Source organism: Balaenoptera borealis (assembly GCF_965194805.1).
Source record: "Balaenoptera borealis genome assembly, chromosome: 4".
NCBI lineage: Eukaryota > Metazoa > Chordata > Mammalia > Artiodactyla > Balaenopteridae > Balaenoptera > Balaenoptera borealis.
This window is the reverse complement of record NC_138861.1, coordinates 42,711,535-42,733,822: the sequence shown is the minus strand read 5'-3', so window position 1 is coordinate 42,733,822 and position 22,288 is coordinate 42,711,535. Positions and strand designations below refer to the sequence as shown.

Genomic DNA, 22,288 nt, shown 5'->3' with positions numbered 1-22,288 from the left:
TTGGTTTTCCCACTTAGTCACCTTTGCTGGCTACTTCTTTTCTTTTAGAATGTTGGAGGGTCTCAGGCGTCCATCTTTAGAACTCATCTCTTTCTACATTTATACTTCTAGTGTAATTAGAATTTAAGAATTTTTCCCCCCACACTGTAGCTTATTTCTTAGAAATTGTTGATTATAGAAGAGAAAATAAAATACTGCTATTTAAAAACTATCTTTTGGACTTTCTTGACCCCATCTTAAAGTTTGCCGTGAGAACTGTGGACCTTTGGGGGAGTGACCATCTAGTGGCAAGGGTTGGAGAGGTGGATAAGGCTGTTTTATTTAAAGATCATTGTGATATAATGTAGTTACTCTTAGGGCATGATAGAAAATGGATATTGTATTTCCTTATCTCATAAACCTTAAAGGTATTTTTAAAAGGAATTTTATATAAACTTGTGTAATGTGTTGGCATTATTTTCCATAACCTCAAACATGTCCATATAGATATCTGCAAAAGATGAAATTAAAGAAGGAACGTTATGAAAAGATTCTATATCAGATCAAATTTTAGAGTCACTGTTAAAAACATAAAAGTAAACATGCTTGATGCATAAAATTTGAGAAATACGGTAAAAAAATGAATTAAAACACCTATCATACCACTGCCTAAATGCAGTTTGTATTTTGAAATATTGTCTTCAGTCTAGTGCAGTTTAAAAATCATTCTATGATCATATAATGTCCCTCATTTTGTGAAAACGTCCATGTTTTCACAAATTTTTTTTATGAACATTATGTTTTTTATGAACATTATGTTTAAACATTATGTTTAAATATATCCCATCTCATGAGTTCCTTTGTCTTGAACATTTGGGTTTTGATTATTTTAATTTACATTTACATTTATTTTTATTTTTTGTTTTTGTGGATAAAGCTGCAGTGAGCATCCTCTGCATCATTTTTTTTTCTGTTTTAGGATTACTTCCTTAGGATAGATTGCCAGAAGTGGAGTGACTGGGTCAGAGGGTATGAACTTACGAACGTTTTTTCTTTTCTTTTCTTTTTTTGAAATAAAATTTTTTATTTATTTGATGTCTAGTTGATTTATATTCATTATGAAAAATGAAAATCATAGTGATTATATTTGGTAACTGTCAGAAAACTGTGTCTAAAGGCAAGGTTCTGTGATCAGAAAAGTTTGGGAAATTCCTAAAGTTCAAAAAAAAGCCTTTTAATCTTGGTTTATCTCAGCATTTCCTGAACTTAACTGAGCATTGAATAGGTTTTTTTGTGATACACTTCTTAACATTTTGTGGAAGTTTGACAGAGGGTATAGTTTATGAGCTACTGATCTAAAATTTAAAAATGTTTTATTGGTTAAATTATGTTTTATTGGTCAAAGCAATAAACTATAAACCTTTGTTCTAAAATTATTTTTAAAAGGAGATTAAAATAAAGCTGTAGTAAACATATGATTTTTGTGTATGTCTTTATAAAGTCTCATACTTTTATAATTTAAACTTTCTATACTGACTCCAAAAGAACATCTTAATGTCTCCATGGCATTAAATACTTTTTACAGTCTTTAATGAAATTTGGAATATAGACATATAACATAAAAGTAGAAGAAAATGTAGATTGTACAAACCTTTTTTCCCTCCCCCCATTTTTCTCTACAGAATGTGAAAACCTTTGCATCTTCTGATAGTCTAGCCAAGGTCCAAGAAGTAGCAAGCTGGCTTTTGGAAATGAATCAGGAACTGCTCTCTGTGGGCAGCAAAAGACGACGAACTGGAGGCTCTCTGAGAGGTAACCCTTCCTCAAGCCAGGCAGATGAGGAACAGATGAATCGCGTGGTGGAGGAGGAACAGCAGCAGCAGCAGCTAAGACAACAAGAGGAGGAGCACACTGCAAGGAATGGGGAAGTCGTTGGAGCAGAACCTAGACCTGGAGACCAAAGTGATTCCCAGCAAGGACAATTGGAAGAAAACAATAACCGGTTTATTTCAGTAGATGAGGACTCCTCGGGAAACCAGGAGGAACAAGAGGAAGATGAAGAACATGCTGGTGAACAAGACGAGGAGGATGAAGAGGAAGAGGAAATGGACCAGGAGAGTGATGATTTTGATCAGTCTGATGACAGCAGCAGGGAAGATGAACATACACACAGTAACAGTGTCACAAACTCTAGCAGTATCGTGGACCTGCCTATTCACCAACTCTCCTCCCCGTTCTATACAAAGACAACAAAAGTGAGTACATTTAGTCTGCTCTTCACCTGAGAAATTTTACATATCCGTATTAATTGTAATGAAACTTTCCTCACAGCCTTTGTAGTATTGCAAAATTAATCTTCAGATGTGTAGTAATAAAATGAACTAATTTTTGTTTTACAGAAGGTATTAGAAAGTATTAGAAATAGAAATACTGATAATGGGACAATGTTATTACACATGGAGAGAGGGTATTTGATCCTATTACTATGAAAAATCATTAATATCAAATTTCATTATCAATTTTGTCCCTGGGACAGGGGTTAGTAGGTTGCGTGTAGTGGAGAGGGTTGGAGTGAAACATGGTTTGTGTAGATCAAGTAGTGAAGGCTCTTTTCTTATTTACCAAGTGCAGCTGGTCTGGTGGGCTGTGTATTCACAGGTGTTACTCCAAGGCACTAGTTACTGGAAGTTACCTCATAATTAGTTTTCTTATTATGATGAATAAGATATATCCTTTGTAAATAGTTTTCTCTTTGTTATGTAAACAAGGTAAAATTACAGTTTGAATATTAGTATTTGGTTGTTGGGGAAATCTGAGTAGGTATTTTTAAAAGTTAAAATACTAGACACTGACATATTTAAGATTATGAAACATTTTTCCTACATTATAAAACAACAAAAATGTATGGTGCTATCTTCACTGCTTGTTTTCTTCTAGTTATTTTATTAAAATTAAAACATTTAGGAACCCCAGAGGAATTGGGTTTTTTTCCCTGATTCCATTTTAGTGGAACACTCCATTTGCTTCTCCAGGTAATTTGAATATTAAGTATAGGATAACCACACCATTTTGGTTGGTATTTGACTGGTGAGAAGTAGGAGGTGATATGAAGATACACTTAGATTCCCAACTTTCACTCAAGTTACTGCCACTACTTCCCTTGCTTGCAGTTTTCCTTTCCCTTTGCTCCTGGGAGACGGCTCTGTTGGATCTGCCTCCTTATCTCACTTAGCTGGTGGTAGCCCATGGAACTAGCCATAGCCATGTTTTAAAAGGTGGACAGTTAGACTCTTGTCTAAACTAGAGGGATCCTATCAATTCAGGGACTTGGGGACTAATCTAGTGCTGAGAGACAATTCCATTTTATACAGTCCTTGGAGGCTGTGCCAGAGTTAAGGACTGGATACACTGTCACTATCACACACTGTCATTGCTTCCCAGAATTGTCCTTGCTGGATAGGCAGGGAGCTGCTGTCTGAAGTGGAAGCGGGAAGTGTTTGAGTAAATATGGAATTGCCAGTGCTAATTCTGTGGGGTGGCATGTGGGCTTCTTTCCTCAAAACATTCCTGGAAATATCACTTAAAATTGCGGTCATAACAAGGGGCAGGGATTGTGGAGAGAAAGAGGAAGCATTTCTCACTACCTAGTCTTTCTATTGTATTCCCTTTCCCCCATCAAATTACAGTCAAAATGAAATGATATAGTGTCTGGGCTTTGCTTCAGAATAATACCGAAGGGGAGAATAGGAAGGAGGGTACAGATTGGCCATGAGTTGCTAATTGTTGAAGCCGGGTTATAGGGACACGGGGGTTCGTGGGTATTCTGTGTAGTTTTCCAAGTATGTTTAAAGTTTTCCATAATAAAAAAAAAATTAAGATGTAAAGAAAATGAACATACACACACACACACACACACCCCACCCAAAGTTGGAAATGAGAGTTTTCTTTACATACCTTGGTCTTGTTCACTAGCTCCTCAGTCATCTAAGTGCTGACTTCTCTTCTGCATTGAATTTTATTTTCTCTGTATTTTGGTGCTATTGAAAAGGAAATTCAATAAGGACATCATGTGCATTTCACTGGAGTTAGAATTTATCTTAATCAATATTTCAGGCAGTGTTGCTAAGTAATGGTCTATATAAAGAGGAGAGAAAGTAAAAAGAATTATACTCAGAATGAATGAGGTATGTAGCATAACTTCTATCCTTTTTTTCCCTTCAGGCTTCTTCGCTCATAGATCTTTATCTTTGCATGCTTTCTGGTTCTTTATCATTTAAAAATTAGATAAAAATCATGAATATCCATGTAGAGTAGACTGTGAGTTAAACAATTCTTTGGAAAGGAGCATTTTAACTCAAATAATATCTTACTTATTTTACAGACATTAAAATAAATAATGGCTGAGGTAGTTTATCATCTTATTTGCTTACTTTTAAATTTTACAGTGAATCATTTATTTAGCCCATAAACAACACACAAACAGATTTAACATCATCCTCTTAACTTGACCTGCAATAAAATAGCTTAGACACTCGGTTTAATAGTTGCATTGCTGTATCAGTTTTGCTTCGGCTTGTGAACCTTAAACTCTTTCTAAAACATGTTTATCCCTAATTTCCCTAGCCTGTCTGCAACTTTAGATTTTATTTAATTGGTTTGATCTAAGAAGGAAGTGGCTTCAAGTGGTGGTTTTCATCCCTTTTACCATCCCTGTCTCAAGGTGTTCAAGTGGTGCTTTGGATCTCAGCCAGATGGCTCTAACACAACCAATGGCAAAGCTCAAACCTTTTTTAGTGCAATTCGCCCAGCTCATATACCTGATCTCTTGATTTCTCTCCCTCAAGGTTCCTATCTCAAAAGAGGAAAATTATATCTCTCCTGTTTTTTCTTGAGGATTCAGTTGTAGGAATAGGGATTTAGTATTTAATTGCATTATCTTATTTAAGAAAGAAGTTTAATCAAAACTAAGCCTTTCAGAACAATGCAAAGCTATCAATGAATTCTGCTGCATTTTAAATTAAAAACTAGAAAGCCAGCTAGACAAAATGTATCATTTCCCTAAAGGAGAAATCATCATAGTGTTCAGTAGGAAAATTTCCAGTATACAGATTTGACGGGTGCTTTATATTTCCCTTCCCTTCAAGATGAAACCATAAACAGAACTTTTAGATATGTCTTATACAGATTAGCTACCTCCTTAAAAACAAACATACTGAATTTAAGTCTGTTTCCCCTAGTGACTCTTCAGTTGTGAATACAATTATTGTGTTATACATACAAGGCCACAGGAGTGGACTGAGTACTAACAGCAGCAGAGCTAGATGTATTCATGTGTTTATGTGAGTGTGTGTGTGTGTGTGTGTGTGTGTGTAAAACGCACTTTTGATATGCTATTTATCTTGAGGTCATTTGCCTTAATAAATACGGCAAGAAGAATATAAAACTATTTGATTGCCAAGGCAGAGATGCCCTTCTAAAAAGTAGTATGTCAATCTGAGATTGGCTCGTTTTCCTTTTTGTTCATTCTTGAAATGCTTCTTCAGGATCATTCCCAACAACATTTTATTTTTTCAACAACATTTTAAAAAATCACCTAGTACTGTGTTACTTCAAAAGAAAATGTCAGTCACCCATGTGTATAAATCTTTTAACTACAGTAAACAGGGGGAAAGCTCTCACTGTTTCAAAATTACTTTATTTTGGAGCAGCTCTAAATTATTGATTATTATAAACATAAGACACTTTAAACTCTTGATTATTATAAACATAAGACACTTCTACAGGTATTACCCTAAGCCACAATTTCTTTTAAATCCTCTTAAACTATAACTTTTGAGAAGAGTAGAGGTATAATAATTATTTTTAAAATCCCATTTTTTAATGTTAATATGGGATTAGCCTTCTGCAGTCTTACCCAGCATACCTTTCAAATGTTTTTTGTTTGTTTGTTTTTGGGTAGTTTCTTAAACATACCCTTTGGACCGCTAGACTTATTTGGCATTCCTGAACATGCTATATATGCAAATATGATATTAATGAGAAAAACCATTTTTGGTCCTTCATTGTATTGGTCCTTTCTTTGAAAGCATATTGGAAACTATCAAAACTCATAGGACAATCTTTTTTCCCCCTAGTCACCAAAGATTTATTCTAATGGGCGCCTATGGCAATAATATAAATTAGAAATTGCAGACTTTCTTAATCTTAAGAGTTAAGGACAGTGGCAGTCAAGAATTGGTGCTTATTAAGTCCACACTGTTTGCAAGTTCCTATGAACTTGCAAACAAACTTAAGTAAGCAGAGCTTGCAGAGAGGCCAACACCCCAAAATTTCACTGTAAGTGGCAAGAGATTTTAAGACAGATCTGCCTAATTTCAGAAAAACCCTTTCTTTCCATGCGCTATGCTGCCCCCTATGGTAGAGTTTAGCAAACATTACTAAACAAGATTTTTAGCAGAATTATAAGTCTCTAGGTTCTAGGCTCTGTAGTATGGTGTTTTTCTAATACCATATCACATTTGAAATCGACAGAGCTATCCTTTAGAAAGTACAGATTGCTTAGTTAAATGCTTTTCTTTGTGATATTTAACAAGTACTGAAGTTATGAGGGCTCAAGGCTAAAGTTATAACAGGAAGAAGTGACAATGAAATTTGAGACTGGATAACAGATATCAGTTCTCTCTGGATTCCATCAGATGTGCTTCTTAATTAGTGGTTGTGTGCCAGCTGTTTCTGTAAGTTTGGTTAGTCTGCCTGCAGATTCGAAATTCAACTTGCTTCCCTGGGTAGGGGAATGCCCATCTCTTCAGTTTTAACTCCCTGTGTCAACAGTCTTATATATATATATATATATATTTTTTTTTAAATCTTGTTCCCTGAAGAGATGCCCAGCCCATACTAAAGACTTCTTTTCCATGTTTAATGTAGAGTATCAACTCATTTTCTACTAAAATGAAAAACAAATGAGATTACCATCAGGCCAGATCTTGTATCCTCCTGATCTTTTCATGAAGAGAACCATGTTTGAGCACCGATTTCTGCTTCTTCCATGTCTATCATAGTGCCTTTTATTTGTTCTCACATAACTTCATTCCTTACCTCAAATTAATATATCTTTTTTGCCATCCTGATTGTTAGATTTCTCCTAGTAACTAAGCTTTTTTTTTTTTTAAGCTGGGCCTCACGGCACGTGGGATCTTAGTTCCCCAACCAGGGATCAAACCCGCACCCCCTGCCGTGGAAGCGCAGAGTCTTAACCACTGGACTGCCAGGGAAGTCCCTAAGCAGTTTTTTTTAAAATCCTTTTTCCCTCAAATAAGAAATAAGTGTTTAGTAAAAATATGTATATATTCAAAGAAGCAGTATGTTAGTGTATAAGAGGCCTGAGACTTTCTTGTCTCTAGATTCCAAACAATAGAGGAACTAGGGACAAGGATCACTAACCAGTCAGGGGATCAAAATTACAGTTTTGTTTCTAGTCCAGCATCTTTCAGCTACTCCCTTGAGCCAGACCTACTGGCAAACTTTGTAGGACAATGTGGGTAACAACTGAAATCAAATAGGGTTCTAAATTCTACTTTATTTAGGTAGAGTTCTAGAGAACGATGGCCATGTCACAAAGTCCCTGGCCTTGTCTTGTTCTTGTAAGACAAAGAACCAAAGTTTAAATTCTGTTAGGTGGAGAGAGGTCCAGAGAGCAGTCATCTTGAATAACATCCACTAGGAAACATAGCCCAACAAATAGCCATGCCTCCTGCATTTGTGAAGGAGGACAGACTGGAAACATTCACTCAGCCCAGTTTAACCCAATTTTAAACATGTGGAGAGGGTGGAAGCGGAGGGAAGGGGACAGACTGGAGGAGATGGGTTTCCCCTAACTTAGTAGAGTGAAAAGAGCTTTTCAGACTTGAACTTGAATTCTGATTTTGCCACTCATTATATGGCCATAAATATGTAATCTCATTGAACTGTTTCCTTATCTGTAAAATAAGACTATAATACCTACTTCACAGGGTTTTTGTAAGGATTGAGTAAAATAATTTATGTCAAGCAAGTAGGGTAGTACCTGGGACACGCAAGTAGTTTGCAGATGTAAGCCTGCGACCTCATTTTGTCTGTCTCTTATCCTTCATCCCTAATCTCACAGAACACACTTCATTCCCCACAGAAGATATCAGTCTATATACTTTTTATGACCTTTAGTGTTCAGTCATCGTATCACCCTCTAGTGGAAAAAGCTATTAATAGAGAAATAGATAAATACTCTTAAAAGGATGCTCAGGAGGAGTGGGAGCGTACTATAATAAGCTGGGCTGATCGCTAATAAAAATAAGAATAGAACAGACTTCCAAGGGGATGCTTTTCACAGATCTTCCTAGTTGATAGGTAGGCATCATTTCCTTCTATTAGAATTTGTCAGTTTCTCTAAATTTTCTTCTTCTAAAACATCTGTATACTTAAATGCTTTGTGAATTTTACAACTGGATGCCAAAATGAACTTTAGTTTATGGTCAATTTCTAATTAATGCCTGTTAGTGCAGTTTTAAAAATACTTATTAACGTTATTTTAAACCATAACAGCTCTCAGTGTTGGTCATGTTTAAATCTGTTATCCTGTTCACTGAAAATAATTAATTAATTATGGATTTTAATTATAGACCAAAACAAATTTTCCCACAGAATGGAGAATTTAAAAAATTTTTTAATAGTGTTCCATTGATTTGTACTTTATGCAGATGATAACCTTCTCTGAAGTGTCCACAAATACCACAAATAGTTATACTCAAAATGTTCCTGAGGCAGATTGTTTCATATGTATATAATTAAAATGAACTGATGTTTATTAATGTTGTTTTTGTTGGTGATAAGGAGGAGGGTATGAAAAGGATAAAGGGGTTCTGTTTTTACTTTGGTAGGTAACTCCAAAATTAAGTCTCAAGGGCCCATCATTCACCCAGCTCTCAGTCCTGCATTTCTACCTGTCTCTTGGGCATTGTCACCTGAGTGGTCCACTGAAAGCTAAAACTACTACTATATGTATTTCTTCCTACCAGTTTTTAATTTTCCTCTTTAGATTTTCTAGTCTCTTAATATCCTAGTCTTCTGTTCATTTGGTGAAAAAATGGTTTGACTTTTTCTTATCGTCTAAGTCTGTAGGTTTGCTGAAGAGTTTAACACATATGAACACTTGATCTTCCTTTTTCTTACCCCCAGGCACTTGTAAGATAAAAATTGAAGAGTCATGTTTAAAAATCTTAAGAGCATCTTTGCTTAATGTTTCTATTTGCACCAGGCTATAATGCCATGTCCTTGACAATGTGTTGCCAGTATCAATTATTGGATGAAATTTTAAAAATGAATTTTTGTTCTGTATGGATCAGACCTCAATTTTAAGTATCTGGTGCTCCATTTCCCACTGATGAAGCCAAATCCATAGGTGGACATTTGAAGTTTTTCACAATCTTACCAATTTTTTTCTACCTGATTACATCTCCATTTCTCCCCTTGCTTTTAATAAACTCTAGCCAGATTCTTCAAATTCCAGGCCAAATTCCATCTCTATCTTTACACCTTCCTAGAATTAGAAAATTCAATTCCTTGAACCCGTTGTTGGTTCTCTACGTTACAGTTCATTTGGTGTTACTTTGTGACTCTTGCGGTAAGTTTTGCCTTGAGTTGACATTTAATTCTTTTATTTTTTGAACAGTAGAAATTTGATGTATTTGTCTCTAGTGCTGATTCAGGTTGAGAACTGAAGTTTCACAGATTGCAATGTGAGCAATTCTCATTTCACCTCTTAAGATGTACCCAAGCTAGACTATAAATTATAAATAAGCATGCCATTTAGGTTTAGTTTAAAACTCAGATATTCATTATAAAGATAGTTACATTGAGGAACATTATAATAACAATTAGCAGTTGACTCCCCTGAGGAGAAGTTAAAGCCCTAGTTTAAGAACTATGTTGCTAAGATGCAGAAATCAATTGCAGGTAACTCATACAGTCATTAAAAGTCATATTTTTAAAGGAAATTTAATAACAGGAAAACCTTAAAAATATAACATTTACTAAAAATATAGAACTCAAAACTATGTATATAATATGATCCTAACTATGAAATAAACATACAATAATCTATATATATGCATGGGAAAAGATCAGAAAGAATTAAACCAAATGTTAGAAATTATCTCTGAATGTGGTTATTTCTGTTTTTTCTTATATATTTTTCAGAATTTCCCAAGCTTGTTATAACAGTCATATATTACTATTATTTATTAGGGAAAAAAACTGTATTTACTAGAAACCAGTTCTTATTCTACTTACTTAGTCTTTTTAGATAACTTCCATAATGTATAATGCTCCAGTGGAAGACTGGATAAAAAGACATCTTTCACAAGGAAGGGCATTATATAATGATCTCTTCATGAAAATGCAGCTGAATATAGTGGGAAAAAAGCAATGAAATCTTTAAGAGTTCTTTGAATAACCAATTCTTCACCTCTAGGACTCAGGTGCCATGCTGGCAATTCTCTAAGGTCACCTTACCACATTATTAGAGGAGTAGTAGTTAGCATGGTGGTATCTTTCTTTGTTTTTAAGACATTTATTTAATATATGGTTTCTTCAGAGTTACTTAGAGTAGCCTTGGCAGCACTTTTGGCTGTCCCTGAAACATGAATATCTTTCATTTAAACATCCTGTGAGCAATTTCAGAATCCACCTTTTAAAATATAATTCTGCAGTGCTTAACCAGGAAGTCACCAGTGCTTTTCCTCCCCTCCCCTGTTCCCAACGCTTCATTTCTTCAAACTGATTAATATATTTAAACTGCTTAGGTTTTCCATCCTAGTTTTAAGTCTCCTGAGATAGAATCCGAAGGGGACCTTTGAGATCACCAAGTCCAAACCTGTGCCCAGTAGCTTTATCAAGAGACTTGGGCTTGAAAATGAAGTCATCACTAGGGAATGCTACAGTGTGGAGTAGCATTGTATTTTTAGACAGTTCTTTATGTGGACATCTATTACCTTTCTTTGGTCCTTCCTCTTCCATGTAGAGCAGTAACAGCCTTTCTTATAGGAGAAGACTGCTGTCATATTCATCCATAATCTTCTCTCCAGACTTAATGCCTTCAACATGTTTTCTAGGATCACCATCCTGGTTGCCCATCTCTGGACAAATTGATCTTGAAGTGTTGTATGCTATAGTCAATGGAGGTGCTGCTCAGGTGTAGCAGAGCCAGACTATTCCCTGTTCTTACTCTGAACCTCATCAGTGCAATGGCAAGCTGCACTGATAACAATGCTACTACTACTAATAAACCACTTATTGAACACTATTTACTGTGTGCTAGGACACTGCTAAATGCTCTCCATATATAACCTCATTTAATCTCAACAGTCCTGTTATGTTGGTTCTGAGTTTTATCTCCATATTAGAGGTGAGAAACAAGTGAAGAGAAGTTAAGTAATTCGTCATTGGTCAGTCATGTGGTAAGTAGTGGAGCTAGGAATTTGAACCTAGATCTCATTCTGGGTCAAAGTTGCACTTTGTTAAAATTTGAAAATTCAATGAAACAGTAATTTTGGGAGGAGGGGGACAGTAAAATAACCCATAAAACCAGCTAGTATCTGTTTTTATCCGCCCCCCCCCAAGAGTTTCCCTATCTTAATCTCTACTCCCATGCTATATTTATTATGACTCATTTCATATTATATTAAATTTGTTTTCCTATCTCCCTCCTATTCAAGCCCTTTGATTTCTTATCTTGCCTAAGAGTACTTATCATGTGTAAGGCACCCATATACCTAATAATTTGTCACTATAATTAGTGAATAAATTTTTACATATGACTTGCCAGTCCTTAACCACACAGATACATATTTTGCATAGCTAGGGTCAGTGTATATACTGTTTCACATTTCTGCTGCTTCTAACATCCATGTGCAGGTTTTTGTGTAGGCAGAAGTTTTCATCTCCTTTGGGTAAATACCAATGAGCATGATTGCTGGATAGTATGGTAAGAGTATGTTTAATTTTGTAAGAAATTGCCAGACTCTTCCAGAGTGGCTGTACCATTCAGCATTCCCACCAGCAATGAATGAGAGTTCCTGTTGCCAGCATTTGATGTTGTCAGTGTTTTGGATTTTGGCCACTCTAATAAGCATGTAGTAGTACTTCATTGTTGTTTTAATTTGAAATTCCCTAATGACATAGGATATTCAACATCTTTTCATATGTTTACTTGCCATTTGTATATCTTCTTCAGTGAGGTGTCTGTACAGATCTTTTGCTTGTTTTTTTATCAGGTTGTTTGTTTTCTTATTGTTTAGTTTTAAGAGTTCTTTATATATTTTGGATAACAGGCCTCTATCCTATTGTTTCTTACAAGTATTTTCTCCTAATCAGTGGCTTGTCTTCTCATTCTCTTGACATCGTTTTTCACAGAGCAGTTTTTAATGAAGTCCAGTTATCAATTATTTCTTTCATAGATTGTACCTTTAGTGTTGTATTTAGAAAGTCTTCAGCATATCTAATGTCATCTAGGTTTTCTTCTATGTTATTTTCTAGGAGTTTTATGGTTTTGTGTTTTACATTTAGGTCTATGATCTATTTTGAGTTAGTTTTTGCATGTGCATGTCCAGTTGTTCCAGTACCATTTGTTGAATAGACTATCTTTGTCCCATTGTATTGCCTTGACTCCTTTGTCAAAGATCAGTCAGTTGATTATATTTATAATGTAATGTAGGTCTGTTTCTGGGTTCTTTATTTTGTTACTTTTTTTTTTGTATCCACAACGTCTTTCCCCAGCATGACCCGTGGAAGTCATTGTTGGATAGCTTTCCTCTGTTGAATCACAACCCTGGTGTATAGGTTAGGCAGGTAATATTAGACAGACTTGTGTGCTGAAAAGAATAGGAGGTAAGAAGGCTTATCTGCTCTCTCTCATCCATTAACCTCCTTGAGCCTCAGTTTCTTCATCATTAAACAGGAATAGGATACCTGACCTTATTGCAAAGGGTTGTGTGGAGTTGAAATGACATGATGAATGTGAAATGCTTTGCAAATGTTAAAAAGCTGTACAAACATATGTGTCATTTTTATCATCCTTATTGTCTCCATTGGTGACATGATCATAAGCAAGGCAGGGATTATCCAGTGTTGCCCTTGCATATTTTTTCTTATTCATTTGCTTACTGGGTTTCTTCTTCCCCAGTTGAAACATGCATCTTTGCTCTTGTGATCAGTGAAGGATTCCTTCCAACATGATAAGAGGTGAATATAAATGATGATAAGCTCGTTATTACAAGTTTTAAGACCTACTTACTGTGGAGAAATGCTTGTGCATTATCAAGAAAGCAAGTTTGGAAAGGAAAATGAGGACATTTTGTCCCTTTGATTGATTTGTCTATTCTTCTACTAGTACCGCACTGTCTTGATTAGTCAGTCCTCTGCCTCTGACTTTGTTGTTTTCTTTCAATATTGAATTGGCTATTCTGGGTCTTTTGCTTCTCTATATAAACTTTAGAATCAGCTTATCAATATCCACAAAATAACTTGCTGGGATTTTGATTGGGATTGCATTGAATCTATACATCAGGTTGTGAAAAACTGGCATCTTGATAATGAGTCTTCCTATCTAAGATCATGGACTATCTCTCCATTTAGTTAGTTCTTTGGTATCTTTCATCAGAGTTACAGTTTTCCTCATAGAGACCTTGGACATGTTTTGTTAGATTTATGACTAAGTATTTCATTTTGGGGGGTGCTAATGTAAAGGGTAATGCATTTTTAATTTCAAATTTATTTGTTTATTGCTGGTATATAGGAAAGTGATTCCTTGCTATGATCACTTATTAGTTCCAGTAGTTTTTTTCTTGTTGTTGATCATTTCTGATTTTCTTCATAGATGATCATGTCATATGTGAATAAAGAAAGTTTTATGTCTTCCTTCCTAATCTGCATGTTCCTTATTTCCTTTTCTTGTCTTACTGCATTTGCTCGGTCTCCCAGTATGATGTCGAAAAGCACTAGTGAGAGAAGACACCCTTGCCTTGCTCCTGATCTTATTTCCTTCAGCTTGTTTCTGCCCTACCCTCTACCTCAGCAGCAGCAGTTTATTTGACATTTCTGAGAACAGAGGAATTCAGACTACTTTGATACCTTTGCTTAAGCTTTTTCCTTCTCTTTTAAATGTCTTCTTCCCTCTGTAGCCTCTTTCAAATTTCTGTCCTTCTTTTTAAGATCCATTTCAAATCTTACCTCCTTTACGAATATTTCGCAGAACTCCGAGCAAAATTCTGTATCTCCATTAGGTCTTTGTTTTTAACTTATATTGTGATAGTTGTAGTCAGCTTTTTTTTTTTTAATTTATATATATTTAGATTGTTGATTCTCTAGATGATTGATTCATCAGATTGTAGATTCTCTAAGATTCTGCTGTGTCTTACAGGACTTTGTACTTTGCATGTAGAAAATGCTTAAAAATTGAATTCAGTTTTCAGAAAACAAAATCTTATGTATTTTTATAAACAGAGTCTAGTTTAATCCTGTTCCACTTAATGTGAATGTTTATAGGTTTTTGAACCTAAGTACAAGACTTTAAATTTGTCCCTATTAGATTTTCTATTGTTATTTGCCATCATGCCTCCATCCTCACTGAGTTCACATTTTGGCTCCTTTACCAAGTTCTTGTTTGTTTGGTTTTTTTAAAAAATAAATTTATTTATTTATTTATTTATTTTTGGCTGTGTTGGATCTTCGTTGCTACGCTTGGGCTTTCTTTAGTTGTGGCAAGCGGGGGCTGCTCTTCATTGCAGTGCGTGGGCTTCTCATGGCGGTGTCTTTTGTTGTGGAGCATGGGCTTCAGGTGCGTGGGCTTCAGTAGTTGTGGCTCGCGGGCTCTAGAGTGCAGGCTCAGTAGTTGTGGTGCACAGGCTTAGTTGCTCCACGGCATGTGGGATCTTCCCCGACCAGGGCTCGAACCCGTGTCCCCTGCATTAGCAGGCAGATTCCTAACCACTGTGCCACCAGGGAAGTCCCCAAGTTCTTGTTTACTAAGATTATTTTGTATTAAAATTCTGTTTTCCAGCTTTTTCATTGTCCCTCCCACTTTTGTAGTTCTCAACACATATGTATCCACATTCAAATAATTAAATCAGTGATATCTTCAGTGAGGAAATGAAAGCTAGGCTGAGACCTATAGGATAGGAATTAGTGTTGGGAGGCTGTAAAGAAATGAAAATGAGGAGTTGTAACATGTTTGAACAGTGGCAGAATTTTTAGAAGTAATTATAGAACCTTTCTAGGTGACTATTTGAATATATTCCACATATCTATATGGGTTAATATTGGGCAAATTTGTTTAAATTTTCTTTGTTTATATCCTGTCTGTTTCTAGTGATTTACTGATGGCTAAGTGGTACTTTGAGGGGTCATTTGTAGAGTTTCCAGGCTGTAGTCAACTTACTACCTTGACATTTGGAGGATTGATCTTGATACCAAGTACAAGAACTTCAGATCTTTCTGTGGTTTCTGAAGTTTTAACTCGGAAATATTATTTGCTTAAAGTTATGGGAAGTGAATGACAGAGCTAGGAGTATAATTTAGATCTTGCTCATATACCAGTCCCCACCTTCCCCCTACAAAACTCCAATATATAAACAGTAAATACATATTTTTAAAACCTGTGATAAACTTAGATCCATTTTGAAATTAGTGTTTCCCCAACTTTATTTGGACAGTAATAATCAATTTTATGTAATAAAAAATAATAATCAAATCTCCTCTGAGTCTACTTTTTTACACTGACTCTTGTCCTAAAATCTCAATCCCATCTTTGACCTCTCTTCTGGGGAATACAGTTTTCATGTATTTCATTGCTTTGGTTGCTGTAATGAATGTCTGTCATCTATAAATTATGATAAAGAGAAAAACCAAGTTGGATGAATTATAGAAGTAGAATACAGAGAAAGGAAAATACAATTAGAGAATATGGATTAGTTGTGTTCTAAATACCTACCTAATTTGTAGTCATGACACTCACTATTATTTTTGTTTCTTCTTTGAAAATTTCCTTAAATTTAATACTGTTTAGTTTTAATTGAGAAATGTTGTTTCTTCTCTGTTGAGAATTGGGTTTTTTTTTAATGGAAAATCTTTAAAAACATTTAAGAATTCTTTCAGAATCTTTTGGATACTCTAAACATGGATGCTGGTTCAAAAGAAAGCACGTAGAAGTAAAGCCACAGAAGATACAACCTATTTGGGTTTTTATAGAAGTCATACATGAACATGTTTAACATACTTAGTAAATCAGAGAAAGTATTATTTTTTACTATGAAATGTCGTATATAAGAATTAAGAATTCATCTGTTTCTTCATTGAACACTAGAGGGCCATATGGTACCTTATTGTTGCTTTTAACATGTTTAAATATAGTTAGTAAGTGCTTTTTTCTCTTATACTTTGTGTTCTACTACACTATTCCTTGCTCAGAATTAGAAATTAATATTTAGAGTAGTTATGTGCCCTGTCATATAATATGTGAGATACCTAGTGTTGTCTTTTTTTTTAACCAGCAACTAGCATATATTCATTTTGCTATTTTAAAACAACAATGCCAACAAAAAGTGAACAAAAAGTGAGCCTTGGGATGACAGTACATATGTGCCCAAACTTACTGTGCTTTGGGAATATTTGTATGCTTTTTGAAAATTTCTCAAGTACATGCACATAAGTGCATTAAAAACAAAAGTCTTGTCATTGTTAGTTGCTCTGGGCATCCTCATCATGGGTGTGAGAAAAGAATGATCCGTCCAAGTCGCTGTCTTTCTTGTTTTGATTTCCTCTTTTGTTAACATAGAAGGTAATATTGCAGCATAGAGCCAGATCATCCTGAACTAAAGAATATTTGAGCAGATGATTCTTCTTCCTCAATTTCTTTTAGTTGCTTGGGGTGAAGAAATGAGAAATATAATCTACAATTCCCAAACAGGCGGTGTGAATGAGTGAAGAAAGAGTCGTGACTGAGCCAGTAAGATTGCTCAGGCTCTTACGAACCGCAGGGCACATTTGTGCAGGATCCAAAAATCCTGACTTTGAGCCACGTTTGACCTCTGGATTACTATTTATCTTTGATAGCTTCTGAAAAGGAAATTCAACATCTTAAGTATAGCCTTGGTTAAATTTTTATTTCTCCCTCAGACATACTTTAGAGAGCACTGTTCGTTATTAATTTCTATATTATGTTTTGGAGGGAAAATAAGGGCATTTTCTCTTCAGCTACTATTTATACTTCCCTCTTTGTGAAGGAAAATTAGAATGAACTCAGCGGAAACACATTGTTTATACCTAGAGGAGGGCCTGATCATGTGACAGAGAGAAAGCGCAATAATACAGTTAAAGATTTCAAAGAACCTTATCTTTTGAGTTTCTCTTCCTTGTATTTGTTAATTTTAATGTCTTAAATTATTTCCTCAGATTAGTTACTATCAATATAATGAAGTGACAAAACTTCGATCTTTAATTCTAAATTACACTGAGGAGTTAGTCCTTTTGAATATTGATGAACTTCTTTTCAACTTAGTCACTGCTATGATAAACAGTATTCTCTAACTGATAAAGTTATATTTTGTATATGATTGCTTTTTTTTGAATCATTACCATTTTCTGAAAACCGCATTTATTGCTGTATTTTTACAGCTAACATTAGCCTAAGTGATTAAACACTGAGCTAGAATTCTGATCTTTTTGCTCAGATAATGAAATTAGCTACTAATAGAATAATTTATTTGGTGAATGTTAAATGGTCAATAGTGTAAAACGCAGAAAAAAACCAGATCAGTATCTGGATATGGTGAGAAACACCTGAACTTCTCCTTCCTAGAGAAGGAGAGGTATTAGATGCTCTTGATGGATTGAAGACATTAAAATCCTGCCTCTGTAACATGTTTCTGGAGGAAACATTAGCTTACTAGTTAAAATTTTGTTCAATTTAGCAACATTACTGAGCACCAGAAGAATTGCCATTTTCCTTCTAAGATGTGCCACAATTTGATCCTAGCTTTTATGGGAGTGGGGAGAGGAAGGCGTGGGGCACAGTACTACTGTAAATGCATACAACCACCGTAAGGGTGTTGTGTTTCCAAAGGTTAATGGGGGAGGGGCAAGTGCAGGCTTGAGGGTATGGTGTATTTCACAAAGGTTTGGGAAAATCTGGTTAGTATGATGAGTACTAGAAATGTTTCTAGAATACCATTCACCTGTCTTGTAACTAGTTTCCAGCAGTGATTCCTGGACTATGCTGAAATGATTTTCTTCCAGAAAATCTTCTTAATCTCATTTCCCCCATCACAATTTATAGGAGACACAAACTCAAGGCATAGGGGCCAGAAAGGTAATTTAAATGAATGAAATAGACTAAGTATAAGACCTGGGGAGCCAAAGCACCTCTAGATAAAGGGGATGACTGAAAATTGGGATACTGATATTGCCATATTTTCCAATTTTTCAAAAGTCACTGGAATTCCAGATTTTTCAATGATAATTTCTCAATTTTTTGTATGTTGGCATCCATATTTTTCAAATACATTTCTGTGGGCTGGTTTGACCTATAGACCACCCGTTTCCACTAGACGTTATATGTGGAAGAAGAGTGTGCTGTTCATCACTCATTGCAGAATTAAAATAGTTTGCATCTAGTGCAGATCCATTAAGGGCATTGAGTTGGTTGGAGTGGGAGAGCACCGTATGCAGAGCCCATTAAGTGTTTTAGCAGGGACCTACGGACTTTTTGCTTTATGAATTTAATATACTGGTTTTAGGTATTGAACTGCCAAATGAATTAGCCTCGTTTGAAAGAAATATGTATCCTAACTTTCACAAGGAATTTGAGGTGGCCTGTATATAGGAGAAACACATATAATAAAATAATCAAGTGTACATGAAAATCAGAGCCAGGGAAAATAGTGGAGTAGACTATGAAGACAAGGCCATGAGAAGAGGTAAGGAATGAATTATGATGAGTTGGAGTAAGCTGTTCATAGGTTACAGGTTGGCCACTCATAAGGACCAGTATTCTTCAAAGTGTGACCCATCAGAAATATCTGGAATGCTTACTAAAAGTGCAAGTTGCTGGCTTACACTCCAGAACTACTTAACCAAATCTCTAAGGGTGGGATATGTATTTTTAACAGGCTCCCACGTGATTCTAATGTAGACTAAAGTTTGCACAACATTGGACTGTTAGTCTCTCTGCTTCCTTGTGATAAAATTAAGAGGAGAAAGTGCTGAGTCCTCTCACGAGAAAACATGTCAGTCACACACACACACACACACACACACACACACCCCACACACACACGCACCCCTTTTCCTAACATTATATAAAAGGAATTTCTCACATGGGACTTCATGAGTGATTCAGTAAACAGTGCCCTCAATAAGCATAACATCTATAACAAATGCATCAATGCTTATAAATACTGGTAAGTAGAGATCGTGATCCCTGAAGTCAGACTGTGTTTTCGGTCTGTCACTTCATGGCACTTTGACCTTGGGCAAACTGTTAACTGCTGTTATATAGTTATTTTAAGGATGATAGTAGTATCATAATAATACAGTATTATTGAGAGGATTCAATGAGATAATGTTTGTAAAGTACTTAGAAAGTAACTGGCAGATAGTTAAGTCCTTAATAAGTGTTAAGTATTATATTTTGTAAGATTTATTGTAGTGTTAAAAAACTATGCTAAAGCTAGCTTAACAAACTAGTCCAGGCTAGATAATGCTATGCAAAATATTTTTAGTTTCAAAGATACCAACTCTCTTAGGTGGGCTGAAACTATTCCACTAATACTTGCCTGAATTATTTTGACTTTTAGAGTAGTGTCCAGCTGTTTGATACTGTAAATTTTGTTAGTACTAACTGTGAAGCACTTTTGCTCTCTGATGGGTGTTTGTTTTCCTAATTGATTGTTAATGTTGAACCTAGAAGGAATTTGAAAGAACACCTAAAGTACATTTGGTAGTCCTGGGGCTTTGAGTCCTCACATGAGGACTAGTTCTATTCTATAATGTTAGTTCTTGAACTGAATAGCTGGGGAACTGGAATATATGCAAGGGAAAATTCTCTTTGGTACTTCTGTAGAAATTCTAGAATTACTGCTTGATACTATAGGAAATACCTACATTTTCATAATTAAGAGAGTATTGTAAACAAATGAAAGCAGTCTTTACAAATGGAAGAATAGTTTCAGTCAAGTTAAAATGATCTCTACTTAGGAGATATTTTAGCAAACACATTTTGTAAAATGTTGGTATAAGCTACTAGATGTATCTGATGTTCAATATTAACTCGATTGCTCCTAATAATGAGAATTATTGTCAGAGTGGCACCTTGCATATAAACCTTAACCTCTAATTATATGAAATATAAATAAAAGGATGATGATTATTTTCATAGATCACCAGGGCTAAAAATAATGTATAAGATTGGGGGAGGGTCCAGAAAAGGATTTATTTTGTTGAAATGTACCATGTTCTTCTGTTCAGTGGTCTTTGCTGATGGTACTATTAAAGGTAGCTTCTGTGCTTTAGAGTAACAATTGCTTTTAGAAGATACTTTACTTTCAAAATGAAAAATGCTTTTTTTCTGTGTTTCTGGTTGGTCTTAAATGGCAATTTCTAGTTATTGAAATCAGATACAAATGAGAAATGGAAGTATGAAGAAAATACTGGTGAATTTGGGAGCTAAGTGCCAAGAGTCATTCATTTGCTTAGCTATAGGTGTTGGTTTTATATGTCAACAATATAAATTTAATTGTTAAGAATGAATTGTTTGTACTTTACCAATATACTGCCATCTGTCTTACTGTCTAATGAGTGAAAACATTAAATGTGCTGAGGTGCATCTGTAATGTTTATCACTTAAATTTTCAGTTTTCTGATTTATTTCTTATTTCACTCTGTTAACAGGTATAGAAAAGATGATTAAAACGTTTAGAATCCTTATTCTATATCATTTAGATATCAGTAATCTTATATTTAATCTTTATTATATTTTTATGCTTCTTTACTCCAGAGAAGAACAGCAGAGATTGCAAACTAGTGTCTTATATAGTGTTTTTTGTTTTTTTTTTAACAAATTTAAATATGTTGCCAACACTTAAAAATCTGGAGAGTTCACATAAAAATATTGATTCTTCACCTTCTTTTGCAAATGTGGACTCTCTGTCCTTACTGGGTTCCTGTGCTTACATGACAACAATCAATGGCACCTTTTAAATGGCCTTTCCAGGCCTTAAACCTGACCTGTTTTTCTCCTTTATTTTACCTGAGTGCTCCTCTAGTCATTTGAGTTTGCTTAGAATGATGACAAAAGCATGACTGTAGGAAATGCAAAAGTTGATTTTTTCTTTGTCACATGTCAAACTAGTTTGGATGTAGATCCAGGTCGAAGTAATATGTAACGGTTTGTCAAGTTTATTATTAAAATAGACAGAGATTTGCTAAACACCACACTTCTAATGGGTATTATCAAGGTGGGAATTTGTCACCAAAGCTTTTACCAACCTCCAAATACCTACTCGTTTAAATTTTCATTCTAGCTCACCTGTTATCTTTCCCATTCTTGTTAAATTTTGAAGTTAAAACTCTACTAGGATGACTATCATATTACAACAGTAAACCAGTGTTCTTGGAGCTTCTTGTTTTGTAAGATGCTTCAGTTATCTATTGCCACCTAACTGTCACCCCAAAGATTTATGATTATAACAAGCAACAATTATTTTATTATTTCTCCTTATTCTTGTAGGTTATAAATTTAGGAAGGGCTCACTTGGGCATTGTTGATTCGGGGTTACAGTCAGATGGTGGCTGGAGGTGGAACACCAGGGGGCTAGAACAGCTAGCTGGGGTCTAGCCAAAAATCTCCTCTTCATATAGTCTCAGGACTCGCCCAGATATGGTCTTTTTACCCGGGTTAGTTTGGGCTTCTTCATGGCATGGTGACCTCAGGGCAATCAGACTACTTACAACAGAGCTACCATGTGAGTATTCCAACAAGCAAGATGGAAATAGAATCTCCTTTGTATGACTTAGTCTAGGAAATCGCATTCTGTCTTGGTTGAAACAGACTCACTTCTCAATGGAAGGAGTGTCGCAGTATATTGTAAGAAGAGCATGCGAAGATGTGGGATATTGCTGTGACCATCTTTGAGAAACACAGTGTATAATAGAAGGTCATAATATCTTTGCTCTTATAACTTTCTGTTTTTGTTTTTCATTTGTACTTCATAAAAATCAGGCT

At 35.2% G+C, this 22,288-nt stretch overlaps 1 protein-coding gene across 12 annotated transcripts in view; it reads left to right on the top strand.

Moving 5' to 3' along the window:
• FBXW7 (F-box and WD repeat domain containing 7) overlaps positions 1–22,288 on the top strand; it is a 204,503-nt gene that overhangs the window by 112,447 nt on the left and 69,768 nt on the right. For 10 of the 12 annotated variants that reach the window (XM_082389906.1, XM_082389905.1, XM_082389896.1 and 7 more), the window contains one exon: positions 1,662–2,234. In XM_082389906.1, coding sequence (XP_082246032.1) covers positions 1,731–2,234 — 504 coding nt within the window. In that variant the 5' untranslated portion in view covers positions 1,662–1,730. Of the gene's footprint in view, positions 1–958; positions 1,009–1,661; positions 2,235–8,894; positions 21,475–22,288 lie in introns of those variants that run through there. The other 2 variants (XM_082389904.1, XM_082389898.1) reach the window with 2 other exon arrangements.